Source organism: Lutra lutra, chromosome 9 (assembly GCF_902655055.1).
Source record: "Lutra lutra chromosome 9, mLutLut1.2, whole genome shotgun sequence".
Lineage (NCBI taxonomy): Eukaryota > Metazoa > Chordata > Mammalia > Carnivora > Mustelidae > Lutra > Lutra lutra.
Window position 1 is genome coordinate 112,192,535 of NC_062286.1, and position 14,030 is coordinate 112,206,564.

Here is a 14,030-nt window from a genome sequence, read left to right on the forward strand (position 1 = left end):
TTTTTAGACATAGTTACCACTTTTAAGAAACTTGTACGTTTGAGAAGAGAAAAGCTTAAGAAGTTGATAGCAACAAAGTTGATAAACTGTGATATAAATACCTGGAAAATTCTTTTTGATTCATGAAAAAAAGAAATTCTAAACATATTAAATTTAGGCTCTAGAGGATAAAGATGTTCCCAGTTCCTAGGGAAGCATCTGACAAGTGAAAGATGTTTAAAAATACCATGGGAATGAACTAGAAGGGTTCTGCAGACTTGCAGTCATGACAGAAATGAAAGGATCCACTAGTTCTCTGCTGCTTCCTCTTATTTTCACAGTATCATCAAGGAAAGACATATGTATTTTATAGTAGATTTTAGCCAGAAGTCGGAAAACACCAGAGATACAATTAGCCATCATCTGTAATCCAGTTCTGTGGCTGATTCCCTGCCTGTACAATGGAACAGATCATGGCTTATAGGCAAAAATGTTACTTAAATCCAGAATTGGTTAATCAAATACAAATTCGTCACCTGCTAGGCAGTAGATTCGTAGTGGTGAATAAAACAGTTATAATTCCTGCCCTTAAGGAGCTTACAGCAGTGAGTTTACAGGGCTTCTAAAACATAGCTTCATTTTGTTCCCTGAACAATAAGAGCCCACATGAAAGAGAAAGCTGTACAAATAGGAATGAATCATCCAAATAAGACTGTAATAAATAATACATGTAATTTAATTAATGTGAATAAATATAATGAACTGATAAAATCTCTGTTCTGAGGTGACCAACCAATCCAGCAAAGGAATCCCAGTCCCAGCCCCAGGGGCATTCCAGGTCTTCCCCTAGCCCCACTGGCCACAGCCACAAGAGGGGCACAGATACGGAAGTGAAAGTGTACAAAATAACCCCTTTGTTTGTGCTTGGGGTTAAGACCTTGTGAGATTACTCTCTTCTGAGCTTGCTGGTGTAAAATAAAGCTCTGATCCTTCAAGGTCTCTGAGTTTCACGTGATTTTTTTGGCCAGGATCCAGTCTGTGTTCCGTAACATTTGGTTCCCTCACTGGGAAACCCAACCACACTGGCCCGTTGTTGCCACCAGTTTGGGGGCAATAGTGTTGCAGTGACGCAACAAGGGGTTGTAACGGAGAAAGCACACCCTGCCTAATCTTTGGCAGTCTCCCACTTGGTCACCTTGGACAAGCCCTGCTCTGCTGTTCCTGCAAGACTCAAAAGAGACTTGTCAGGTGAGGACCTGGTCCTGCGGGCCATCAATGAGGTAGCTGTTTCCCTACAGTGGTCCCAAATCCATGCATCCTCCTCCAGTATGTGGATGACCTCCTCCTCGCCAGTGACACACAAGAAGACTGCACAAAAGGCACAAAGGCCCTCCAGAGCTCCTGTCAAACTGGGGATACCTAACCTCATGGAAGAAGGCACACATCTGCCAACAACGGGTCCAATCTCTCAGTTTCCTCCTCACCAAAGAGAAGAGAGAACTAGGGCCAGAGAAAAAGAAAGTCATCTATTTGCCATAACCCTAGAAAAAAAGGGGGGCCTACAAGAATTCCTGGGGGCTGCAGTAGTCTCCCGCATCTGGATTCCTGGGTTCTCAGCAATAAAAAGACCCCTCTATGATCTCTCAGGGGGACCAAATCGAGAACCCCCTGCGCCTGGACTGAGGAAGCAAAGGTTGCCTTCACAGAGATAAAGGCTTTCTTGGGGTGGGCTCCAGCCCTGGGCATACCACGTAAGAAAAACCCTTCAATCTCTTTATACACAAAAAAGAACTCGGGGTACCCACCCAGACTGTTGGGCCCTGGCAGAGGCCAGTTGCATATCTGTCAAAGCAACTGGACTCTGTGGCAGCAGGATAGCCACCATGCCTCAGGGTGCTAGCAGTCACTACTCATTAAGGAGACAGACAAGCTCACCCCAGGGTAAGAACTTAATGTCAAGGTTCCTCATACAGTTGCGACCCTCATGAACACACGGGCACCGCTTCCTTTCCAGCTCTCCGCTAACACGATACCAAGGGCTCCTCTGCGAGAATCCAAAACAGTAAGAACATTAAACCCAGCAATCTTTCTCCCCACGGAAGAAGGGGAACCAGACTATAACTGTTCCAAAGTAACTGATAAAGTCTATGCAAGCTGTCCAGGCTTACAGGATCAAGCCATAAAAAACCCAGAGCTTGTGCTGTTCAGTGATGGCAGCAGTTACCTACAAGAAGGTGCCCAGAGGGGCACCTGGGTGGCTCAGTGGGTTAAAGCCTCTGCCTTTGGCTCAGGTCATGGTCCCAGTGTCCTGGGATCGAGCCCCACATCGGGCTCTGTGCTCTGCGGGGAGCCTGCTTTCCCCTCTCTATCTGTCTGCCTCTCTGCCTACTTGTGATCTCTGTCAAATAAATAAATAAAATCTTTAAAAAAAAAAAAAAAAGGTGCCCAGAAAGCATATTATGCAGTGACCACAAGCACTGAAGTCTTAGACGCTAAGGCATTACCAGCTGCACAGTCAGCACAACAGGCGTAACTATACACCTTAGTCGGAGCCCTCACCCTCAATGAAGGCAAGTGGGTCAACATCCACACTGACTCTTGGTTCATCTTTGCTACTGTGCATATACAGGGGGCCATCTACAAGGAGAGGGGCCTTCTAACTGCCGCAGAAAAAGCTATCAAAAATGAAGAGATACTAAAACTCCTCAAAGCCATCTGGCTTCCAAGAGAAATAGCAATCCTGCACTGTAAGGGACACCTGAAAGGAGACAACTCCATAGCACGGGGAAATCACCTGGCAGATGAGGCTGCCAAGACCACAGCCAGTAAGGACATGGCTGAGGGGGCCACCTGGACTAAAAAGAGTTGGTGGATGATGCCAGATGGGCATGTCTTCATCTCAACAGCAACAGGAAGACATCTAGTCAAAAAATACCACAAACTCCCCCACCTGGAAAAAACTGCTTTACAGACCCTCCAAAAGTACTACTACATCAGACATCAGCCAGCAGCCAGCAGTATGTCGAGCAGCCAGTGAGCAATGCGTAACATGTGCTAAAAATAATGCTCGACCTGCACCGCAGCCCCCGCCCACCAGGCGTCCGGGGATGGAAGTAACCCCTTTCAAAGATCTAGAAATAGACTTCACAAACATGCAGCCAAGCAGTGGATTCAAATATCTCCTAGTAAAAGTATACATATTCTCTGGATGGGTCAAAATCTTCCCGACCAGGATGGAGTGAAGCCGGGAAGTAGCCAAAGTCCTCTTGTGGGAGATCGTGCCCCAGTTCAGCCTGCCATTAACAATCCATAGTGAGAGTAGGCCCGCATTGTAGCAGACATTGTACAGGTCTTAACCAAGTCTCAGCATCACCTGGAGACTCCACACTGCCTACCAGCCACAAAGCTCAGGGAAAACAGCAAATGAATCACACCCTCAAGGGAACCTTAGCAAAGTTTTGTCAGGAGACTAGCCTCCCATGGCCAAATCTGCTACCCCACCCCTACATGCCTGCTGCACACCTGGGACTCTACATTACTACCCTTTCAAATTAGCATATGGATGGCCTCCCCCATGCCTGGGGAGCCTTCCAGGAAACTTACATCAAATTGGAGATTAAAAAAAACAAAAAACAAAAAAAAAAACCCTTCAGGCCCTGGGGCCACCTTAAATAATTACAAAGGCCCTGAGAGGGCCCCAATCTCCTTAGGGTCCCGGGTACACTCCTTCCAGGCAGTGTAGATCAAAGATTAAAAAAAGGACCCCCTCAAACCACAATGGACAGGGTCTCACACTGTTATTCTAACCACCTCTACTACCCTTAAGATCTCTGGTATCATCCTATGGGTCCAACACTCCAGAATGAAAAAAAGCCCATCACTCAGATGATGAGCCACATCAGTGGAAAGTCCAGTCAAACCCTACAGATCCACTCTGGCTTCATCTCTGACGAGACCCCACCAAATAATGAACACCTGCTTGCCGTGGTCCCTAGCTCTCATCAGCATGATATTCCTCATCCTAGGGGTTGGACTCTATACTATTGCCCCTTCTGACTGGACTTTCCCCAGAGACTTGCCATTATTATTGTTTACTGAGTAACCCTAGGGTGTTTTACTGCCCTTACTTGTCCACAGGTTTTATCTGGTGTCTGGCTAGCCACAATGGCTCCCTCTAACTAAGGTTGTGGACTCACAACTGAGGTCTACTCCTAAGCACATTTCACCATGATTTTCCTGACCCCAGTCAGTCCTCGTTTTCTGCTACGTGGTGTGCTGTTCCTCCTCACTGCCTTTAGCTTGCCTGACCTGGCGTTGGTGGGGGCAGGGGGGACCTCTCAACTCTCGTATTACCATTACTAGCAAATGGTTCCCTTGGTTCACCCCCCTCATCGGCCCCCTCCTTATGCTCCTCCTCTCAGTAGCATTTGGTCCTTGTATTTTTAATGCCCTTACCAGGCTTATCACACATTGCCAAGATCAGACTCCAGCTGCTCCTTACTATTGCCCCCTAGATAATAAAAATGATGCCCTCTAAACCAGGTGTTTAAAAGGGCATCAAAGGGGGGAATGATAAAATAAATCTGTGTTCTGAGGTGGCCAACCAATCCAGCAAGGGAATCCAAGTCCCGGCCCCAGGGCCATTCCAGTTTTTCCTCTAGCCCCACCTAGCCCCACAGGCCACAGCCATAAGAGTGGCACAGATATGGAAGTAAAAGTGTATAACCTACCCCCTTTGTTTGTGCTTGGGGCTCAGACCTAGAGAGATTACTCTCCTCTGAGCCTGCCAGCATAAAATAAACCTCCGTGATCCTTCAAGGTCTCCGAATGCTGCTTGGTTTTTTTTGTCCAGGATCCAGTCCCCATTCCATAACAGAACAAGAGCTTATTTCTCATACTTTTCAAAAATGCTTTATGCTATTATGTTATTATTAACTTATGTTCACCTTAACTATATTTAACCACCATATCCTACCCCATTTAGCCCAACAATCCTCTGATTTAGGGACTATTCTTATTCCCATTTTACAGATGAAGAAGGAAAGTCTAGTAAGGTAAGTTATTTGCCAAAGGTTACAGAGCCAATGAGTGGCATATGTAGGATCTGAATCTGAGCTATATGGGTTCAGATGTGAAGATTTATAAATATCTGAGCCACTTTCCTGAAAGAGAAAAAACTCAATATTCTTTCATCTTTCAAGATGGCTCTATTCTCCGGTACTTTCTAGTATATTTAAAAAAAAAAAAAGATTGATTGATTTGAGAGAGAGAGAGTGAGAAACAGCATGAGGGAGGAGAGGGTCAGAGGTAGAAGGAGGCTCACCATTAAGGCAGGAGCCCAATGCGAGACTCAATCCCGGGACTCTGGGATCATGACCTGGGCCAAAGGCAGTTGCTTAACCAACTGAGCCACCCAAGAGTGCCCTCTTCTTAGTATTGTAAGGGCCTGCCCCTCCCAGAGGAACTAGCTTGTGGACCCCAGAAGTAGGGGCGGGGCAGGCCGGGTGGAAACGTCCAATCGGTGTGGCATGGGTATATCCACTGGGTGAATTAGGATTCAATTGGCTACCTGTATAGGGGCGGGGCTCAACCACCCCCATAAAGGTTGGTCTGTGAGGCTGGCGAAGGAGAGGAGGAGGAGAGCTGTCAGAAGAAGAAGGAAGAAGAAGCAGAAGAGTCCGCGGGAGAAGAAGAAGAGCTGTAACAGCTCTTGTAAGAGCTATAAGTGCCGCCGGCGGCCCCGATGCCAGCAGCCCCACCCACATTGCGGCTTCGGCAGCTGCGCTGCGGAGAGCAGCAGAGCCACCAGCGGACCTGAGCCACCTGCCGCCCCAAGCCGCTGGCGGCCCTGAAGCCAGCAGCCCCGCCCACACCGCGGCTTCGGCAGGCAGCGGCGCCGCAGCGGAGCCACCAGCAGCCAAGCCGCCAGCAATCCGGAGCCGCCGGCACCCTGACACCAGCAGCCCTGCCCACACCGTGGCTTCGACAGTGGCACGGGGGGGGGGGGGCCGCGGAGCCACCAGTGGACCTGAGCCGCCAGCGGTCAAGATGCCAGTGGTCCTGATGCCGGCGGTCCAGATGCCAGCGGCCCTGAGCCGCCAGCGGTCCAGATGCCAGCAGTCCAGCGCCGTCAGCAGTCCTGACGCCTGCGCCCCCGAGCCGCCAGCAGTCCAGCTGCCAGCGGTCGAGACGCCAGCGGTCCCGCGCCGCCAGCAGTCCCATGCCACCAGCACCCCGACGCCAGCGGCCCCACCCACACACTGCGACCCTCGGCAGTGGCGCCACGGGGAATGGCCTAGACAGCAGCAACCTCGCCGGGAACCCTGAGCCACTGCCTCGCCGGAGCTGTGTCATTCCGGGGAACAGCTTCGTCTGGAAAGAGGCCTACTCGGTGAGCGGCATCGTCGGGAAAGAGGCTTCCTCCAGAGCGGCCTCGCCGGAGCAGCCTTGCCAGAGCAGCCTTGTCAGAGTGGCGTCATGGGGAGCAGAGTCTGTCATCGGTGTTGTCCTCCTTGTCATCGTTGCAGTTGTCATCGGGAGCAGCCTCGTCCTGGGAGCGGCTTCCTCCAGAGTGGCCTCTTCTTGGAAGCGGCCCTGTCCGGGGAGCGGCCTCATCTGCAAAGCAGCCTCGTCCGGAGCGGCCTTCTTGGGAGTTACCTTGTTGGAATCAGCGTCATCGTCTTTTCATAAGAGATAGCCCTGACCGGTCAGTTTGATTTTTGATGCTTGGCGTGAAATAAAGCTTTGTTTGATTTTCGTTTTATATCAGTCTCGTTCCTTTGATCACGGACCCTAACAAGTATATTTTTAATTTTAAAGAAAACTTATGTAAACTTTTACCCATAAACATCTAGTTTTTATAGCTATGTGCTTTGATAACTATGATCAACTGTATCAAAGTTTAGATTTTTCTTATTTTGACTACTGCTTCCAAGTTAAAATGTAATTTTACAGGTTCAAAAACACATTAAGGGCAAACATTCAAAAACTCAAGAGGAAGAAACTCTGAAATGAAGAGTTAATGACTGAAAAATGATTACTACAGTTAACTTTACTATCAATACAGTATATTTACTGAGGGCATACTGTGTGGTAGGTAGGATTCTGGATCCTGGAAGTACACTGGTAAATACAACAGATAAAATCCCTGCTATTACAGAGTATAGACTAAGGTCAGAAAGTACGGAAAGTTTAATTCACAATCTAGTCTCAGTGTGTTTAACTGAGTCTTGAAATACACTATGGAAATAACAGCAGGTAATTCCAATCACTAGGAACAGCCTATTCTCATTATCTGAAAATTTTTATGAAAGCCAATAAAGCACATTCAATTCACAGAAACAACCTGGTAATGTCACGTTTATAGTTAACAACGAGGTAAGTTTTTTTGAAGCATAGAAGTAAACTGACAGCCTAAGGCTAATTCAGAGTTACCAGCAAGGCAGTTTTGAGAAGTAGAAACAAATATAAAGTTCTACAAGAAATGCCACAGAGTTCCTCTTGGATGGAAAAGTACATGTAAACACTGTCCAAGATGAAGATTCAGACATGCAAAACCAATTACAAATTAGCAATATACCATTTTTATCAAAACGGTGGAAAGAATAATTTATCTTAAGTGTAATGCTCAGATATGAGAACAAATCAGACCAGTGGACTTATTGTGGAGAAATACCAGATGGCTGCTTGAGGCAATGGCTGGGGTCTGAGGCCTATGGAAACTAAATAAGGGTGAAGCTTCAAAAACAGAATGTTACAGGTAAAAGAAAGTGACAAGGTAGTTTTATCCTTGATTTGCTTGATAGCCAAAAGTCTATGAAGTAGAAGCACATGACACTGTTTCGCAGAGTCAGGCCAGAAGGCCCAAAGGGTGAGAGATCATTAAATGGAAAAGCAAATGTTAGCCCCACCCACACAGATGGAGAGTTTAAGAGCAAGATGCTCAGAAAGAATGTAAACAAAGAGGCAACTTTTTGTCATTAAACAAGAAGTCCCTACTGCTTGTCCTTGTTTTTAACTGGGGGGAAAAGGTTTAGAATCCAGATTTTCTGTAAGTTTGGTTAGATTCACTGACTTAGTTTTCTAGTGAGACAAAAGGATCTCTGTTAGGGCAATCTCTAGGTTTCTTACTGGTCTGGTCTACCAGAAGTCAGGCAGACAACCGGTATTTGTGAGCACTCTTCTATGTCATATGCTAGTACACTGAACCTCCGGCAGCACGTTGTAGGAGACAGTCTTGTAATTCCTAGACTACCTGGTTGCTTATAAATGGCAACTGGAGAGTCTCCAACACAATGAAGTCAACTGGAGAGGGAATGAAGCCAGCTTGGTAAAAATTTCATCTACAAGACCCCTCAAAACCAGTACTGAATCATGTAAAAGAGAAAATGGACAGTGCAGGCACTGTGTAATACTAAACTGACGCACCAGACCAAAGATATTATGTTAGGAATTGGTTGAAAGGGTTAGTAGTCATTAAGTGCTGATGATTTTACCTATTATGACGTTGCTTTTGAGCATTCTCAAAATACGTATTCTTGCATTTATTTTAGAACTATGTGAATGTATTACCCATTCAAAAAACACATTTTTAATATAAAGATTTACACAGATATTTTAAACCAAGGAAGTATCATTTGTTCAGAGAATCAAATGGGCTACATAAAAATAATTTTGCTTTGCCTAATTAAATATATAATTTGAGATGAAAAGATGACTGGTATTTCATTTAAAACAGCAGCTAATCTTACCTATATTTCATAACTTCAACTATATCCTCAGCATCTTCTTTGGTTGCTTCCTCTCTTAATTCCAACCTTGCTCGTGCCTTTGAAAGAAAACAAGCATTTTTACATAACAAAAGTATATTTACACTGAGCAGATAATATATCAAAGCTTATTTCATTTATTCATTTTACACAAAAACTGATTTGGGGGGGGACTAAAATATGAAAAGTCGAAATAAAATTATCTGAAAACTTGAGTATGAAAACAATCACTCGTTTAAAATCTGGATGAAAATCTGTTTGTATCTACTAACATATATCTTTCTAAGTGTTCATTTCAGAAAAACTGATTATGAAATACATTTGGTTTTTCCTTGCCTTTTACTTTCAGGAAATCATGCCTAACCAATTTGTTAAAACAACACAGAAGGATAATCTGATTTTAAATGCAAAAAGCCCAAACTCCAGCTCATTTTAATTGCCAGAGTCTCCTAGCATTCCGAATCTGTGAATAAATGTTACTGCTGTTAGAAAAATAGGTACTATCCTTATGGACCTGTCATGTATCAAGTCAAATACTGACACATCCCATGTTTCCATATATTCAACTTAGAATCTTAGAATCCTTAATTAACCTAACCACTTGTCATACTCCAAGAGTCTAAAATGTCAATAAAAGGGGGTAAAAAGAAAAATTGCATGGGAGGTGCTAGTCCCATGCCTAGAAAGAAGTGGCTATACTTTGGTTATGAAAGAGATATGACCAAACATTTTTTTAAATGGTGGTGTGGAAGTTTTGTTGCCTTTTTTTTTTTTTTTAAAGATTTTATTTATTTGACAGACAGCGAGAAAGGGAACATAAGCAGGGGGAGAGGGAACAGGAGAAGCAGGCTTCTTGCTGAGCAGCGAGCCTGATGCAGGGCTTGATTCCAGGACACCGGGATCATGACCTGGACCAAATGCAGACACTTAATGACTGAGCCGCCCAGGCGCCCCTGACCAATCATTTTTAAGAACTTTTATACATCCATTTCTAATGTCTTTTAGTTCGAAGAAAAACTGAGTTAATTATATGCAGGGAATGGAGAGAAATCACATCACTTCTTCCCCTCATTTTTAAGTTAAAAAAAAAAAAAAAAGGCATGAACTTAAACCTCTGTTAGCCGAATCAGAGATTCCAGCTGCCTAGTGGTGATGGGTGAGCTATTTAACCGCTGGCTCTGTTTCCGAAGCTCAAGGTAAAAATCCTGAAGAATCTGAGCAGCTTCTGTGGATAGCCTTGGATAGACATACTGCCGAGCATAACCAATGTACTTTCTCAATAGCTGGTGGGGAATTAGATCTATTGTTTCTCCAGGAACTACCTAAAGCATGATAAAAAGGCCCAACATTACAAGGATAGCAAATAAAATCTATTAAAGTAACTTGTTTAGATAACATAAAAAGTCTAAAAGACTTTCCAAATAAGACAAACACTGTAGTTCTAGCTCAGAGTCTAGCTGGCTTAGATTATTTCAATTAAAGTTTACATGAACCCTACTATTGCAATATAAAAGGTTTCAGTATGAAAGCAACATACCACTGCTCTACAATAAGCAACATACCAAACTGACATTCAAATACATCCAATCTGAATGATTAAGAAACAGAAGCTTACCTTTAATCTTTCTGATAAGGGCTTATCAGACACCACTTCAAGTACAGAAGTGTTTGAATCCTGACTATTTATGCGAGCTACAGTAGCACTGCTAACAGTTCTCTGCTTTCCAGCCCTTATTGCAATCACATGTTCAGAGAGTAAGTGATCATGATCCTCATTTGGGGTATCTAACAGAATAAAGACCAAATCAAATCGGGACAGCAGCGCGCTCCCCATTCTAAGAGGTATAAAAGAAAGAAGAAATTGATTAGAATCAAAACAAATAGAAAATGGTTTACTCACTTGTTTACTATTCAAGTTTTTTGTGTCATTAGAACTTTTAAAAAATGAAGTTTAGGTTGAAGAAACAAGCAATAGCTTTTGGACTCAATGACACGCACCAACTCTGAAGAGACACCAGGCCACACACCCTTCAACATGTAAACAAGCCATATATGTACCTACCTTTCATAAGTTGAGGTAAGGCCCCTTCTCAATCTCTGTTTTTTTTTTTAATTAATATTTATTTATGTGTCTGTCTGAGAGAGAGAAAGCACAAGCTACAGGAGAGGGGGAAGCAGGCTCCCCGCTGAGCAAGAAGCCCAATGTGGGGCCCAATCCCAGGACTCCAGGATGATGACCTGAGCTGATGGCAGATGCTTAACCGACTGAGCCACCCAGGTATCCCACAATCTCTGTTTTCCATATTGCTACCTAATGGTGAGCTTCACAATGACTTTGAATTCTAAGATACATGGTATATGATTCACCAGAGGTTTTCTAGTTGGGTGGTTTTAATCTTTTGTACTTTTTCTCTCACCAGAAGAGTCTCTCAATGCATCCATGATCACTTAGGAAAAAAGCCCACATTTTCTTAAAAGTCATTATAATCAGGGCACCTGGGTGCCACCTCGATTTCAGCTCTGGTCATGATTTTAGGCTGTGAGATCAAGCCCCACATCAGGCTCCATGGGCATGGAGCCTGCTTAATATTCTCTCTCTCCCTCTCTCCTCCCCTCACTTAAGAAAAAAACACCAAGCCATTATAATCATTATAATAAAAATGCTGTGTTCTGCCTAGTCATCTTCCCCAATCCCACCAATCAGATAATCCTTCTATTTGAGACAAGAAAACTAAAATCCAGAGTGATTAAAGAATTGGCCAAGACCCCAAAGCAGGTTTGGATATCTCTAAAAACCAGAATCCAAGTCCTTGTTCAACAGGATCTTTCTGATTTTTCCAATATAGCAGTTTTTCATTTTATTAAGAAAAACCAATAGATGGACGTTTTTGGTGGTGGTGGTATAGCTTGTCCAAGTATAACTGTACATTTTGCTATGTATCATTTCTATAGTAAAGGTATATATTATCATCAAACATTAGGCATTAGGAAATCTGGGTTTTTTTTTCCCTCTAGAATTTAAGCTTCCAATAATTTTGGTCTTTTTTCCTTTTTTTAAATGAACATAGAATGTATTATTTGTTTCAGGGGTACAAGTCTATGATTCATCAATCTTACACAACACACAGTGCTCACCACAACATGTACCCTCCCCAGTGTCTATCACCATGCCACCCCATCCCCTAACCCCCTCCCCTCCAGCAGTCCTCAGTTTGTTTCCTGAGATTAAGAGTCTCTTATGGTTTGTTGCTCTCTGGTTTCATCTTCACTTTTTCCTCTCCTCCCCTATGATCCTCTGCATTGTTTCTCAAATTCCACGTATCAGTGAGATCATATGATAGTTGTCTTTCTCTGACTTATTTCACTTAGTAATAATACCCTCTAGTTCTATCCATGTCGTTGCAAATGGTAAGATTTCATTTTTGATGGCTGCATAATATTCCACTGTATGTAGCTATACCACATCTTCTTTATCCATTATCTGTCAAAGCTTCCAGTTTTTCACATGAGGCATACTTTTGTCCTTTTTCTCACTTCTGCATCATTTCAATCTATTTCCCCCTTCCTATACTTTTTGTCCAACGTACACAGAAGAAATTAGAAGAGAAAGCATATACAAACGTTTTGGGAAGTGGGATCATACCCCATTTGTAAGAATATAATGTGCTTTTTTTTTTTTTTTTAAAGATTTTATTTATTTGAGAGACACATAGAGAGAGCATGCATGCACAAACAGGGGATGCTCAGAGGGAGAGGGAGAAGAAGTCTCTCTGCTGAGCAGGGAGCCTGACATGGGGCTCCATCCCAGGACCCTGGGATCATGACCTGAGCTGAAGACATGCTTAACTGACTGAGCCCCCCAGGCGCCCCTGTAATGTGCTCTTTTAACAGAAAAGCACAGAGCTCTCAGCACATACAGAGCTACTTCCATTTTTGTAATTGTTACTTTCCACCATACAGCCTTGCCATAGTTTAACCACTTCCTTATCAAAGGGCATTTTAAGTTGTTTCCGATTTTTGGTTGTGATAATGCCATCATACCCCACCTGTAAATATATCTCTGTACACTTGCATGACTATTTCTGTGAGTATGATTCCTAAAAGTAGAACTGACTAAAACAAAATGAATGTACATTTACTGATAAACGGGGCACCTAGGTGGCTCATTTGGTTACGCGTCCAACTCTTGATTTTTGGCTCAGGTCATGATCTCAGGGTTGTGAAATCAAGCCCTGAGTCAGGCTCTGCACTGGGCATGGAGCCTGCTTGAGCTCTCTCTCCTCCTCCCTCTGCACCCCCCACCACCTGCTATGCTTGCTCTCTCAAGAGAAATAGTGATAAACATGCCAGTTGTCCTTCCGTATGCTAACCTGAATATGTGAGAACCCATTTCTCCAATTCTTTGTCAATGATTATAAATATTTGAAATGTCTGACAATCTAAGAGCTATCAATGGTACTTCATTATTTTAATTTGTGGTGCTCAAACATGTTTTTGTACATTTACTGGAAGGTTTCATTTCTGTGGACTATTATGTCTTCCGTTATCTTTTTCTTACTGATTTATAAGGATTCACTATATTAAAGGTATAAATATAAATATCTGAAGAGACTTACTTTAAATTCTCAGAAACTGTCCGGGCTTTATTGTAGTGTCCTCCAACTGGATTTGCAGCAGCAACGATGGATGTTCTTGCAGGGAGGCTACAAACCATGCCAGCCTTAGCAAGGCTAATACTTTGCTGTTCCATAGCTTCTAACAAGGCTTGATGTTGATTCCCCATCTTATCAAATTCATCTATCCCACAAATACCTATAATCACAGTCAAATAATACAGACAAAAACTTTCTTTGGTCAAGCTCCAAATCTTACAGGATGGAAACTGTTTCATAATAAAAAATTATTTGTAATTATTTCCAACAGTTAAAATTATGAACTGTCGGGGGTGCCTGGGTGGCTCAGTCATTAAGTAACTGCCTTCAGTTCAGGTCATGATCCCAGGGTCCCAAGATCCAGCCCCGCATCGGGCTCCCTGCTCCGTGGGAAGCCTGCTTCTCCCACTCCCACTCCCCCTGCTTGTGTTCCCTCTCTGGCTGTTTCTCTCTGTCAAATAAATAAATAAATAAAATCTAAAAAAAAAAATTATGAACTGTCATACACTTAAGAATTTGTGCCTGTTTTACAGCAAACAAAATACTCCTCTTAACTAACTTTTATTCAGTATTTTCTCTTTCAGCATTTTCCATAGGCAAGTGTTATGAGGGCTATAAAAATGAAGATATG

At 43.5% G+C, this 14,030-nt stretch overlaps 1 protein-coding gene across 5 annotated transcripts in view; it reads right to left on the minus strand.

Annotated features, from left to right (window-relative positions):
• MCM8 (minichromosome maintenance 8 homologous recombination repair factor) overlaps positions 1-14,030 on the minus strand; it is a 46,793-nt gene that overhangs the window by 2,924 nt on the left and 29,839 nt on the right. For 4 of the 5 annotated variants that reach the window (XM_047743730.1, XM_047743727.1, XM_047743729.1 and 1 more), the window contains 4 exons: positions 13,364-13,559; positions 10,363-10,582; positions 9,860-10,069; positions 8,730-8,806 (listed from right to left, as the gene is read on the minus strand). In XM_047743730.1, coding sequence (XP_047599686.1) covers positions 8,730-8,806; positions 9,860-10,069; positions 10,363-10,582; positions 13,364-13,559 — 703 coding nt within the window. Of the gene's footprint in view, positions 1-4,690; positions 4,847-8,729; positions 8,807-9,859; positions 10,070-10,362; positions 10,583-13,363; positions 13,560-14,030 lie in introns of those variants that run through there. The other variant, XM_047743731.1, reaches the window with a different exon arrangement.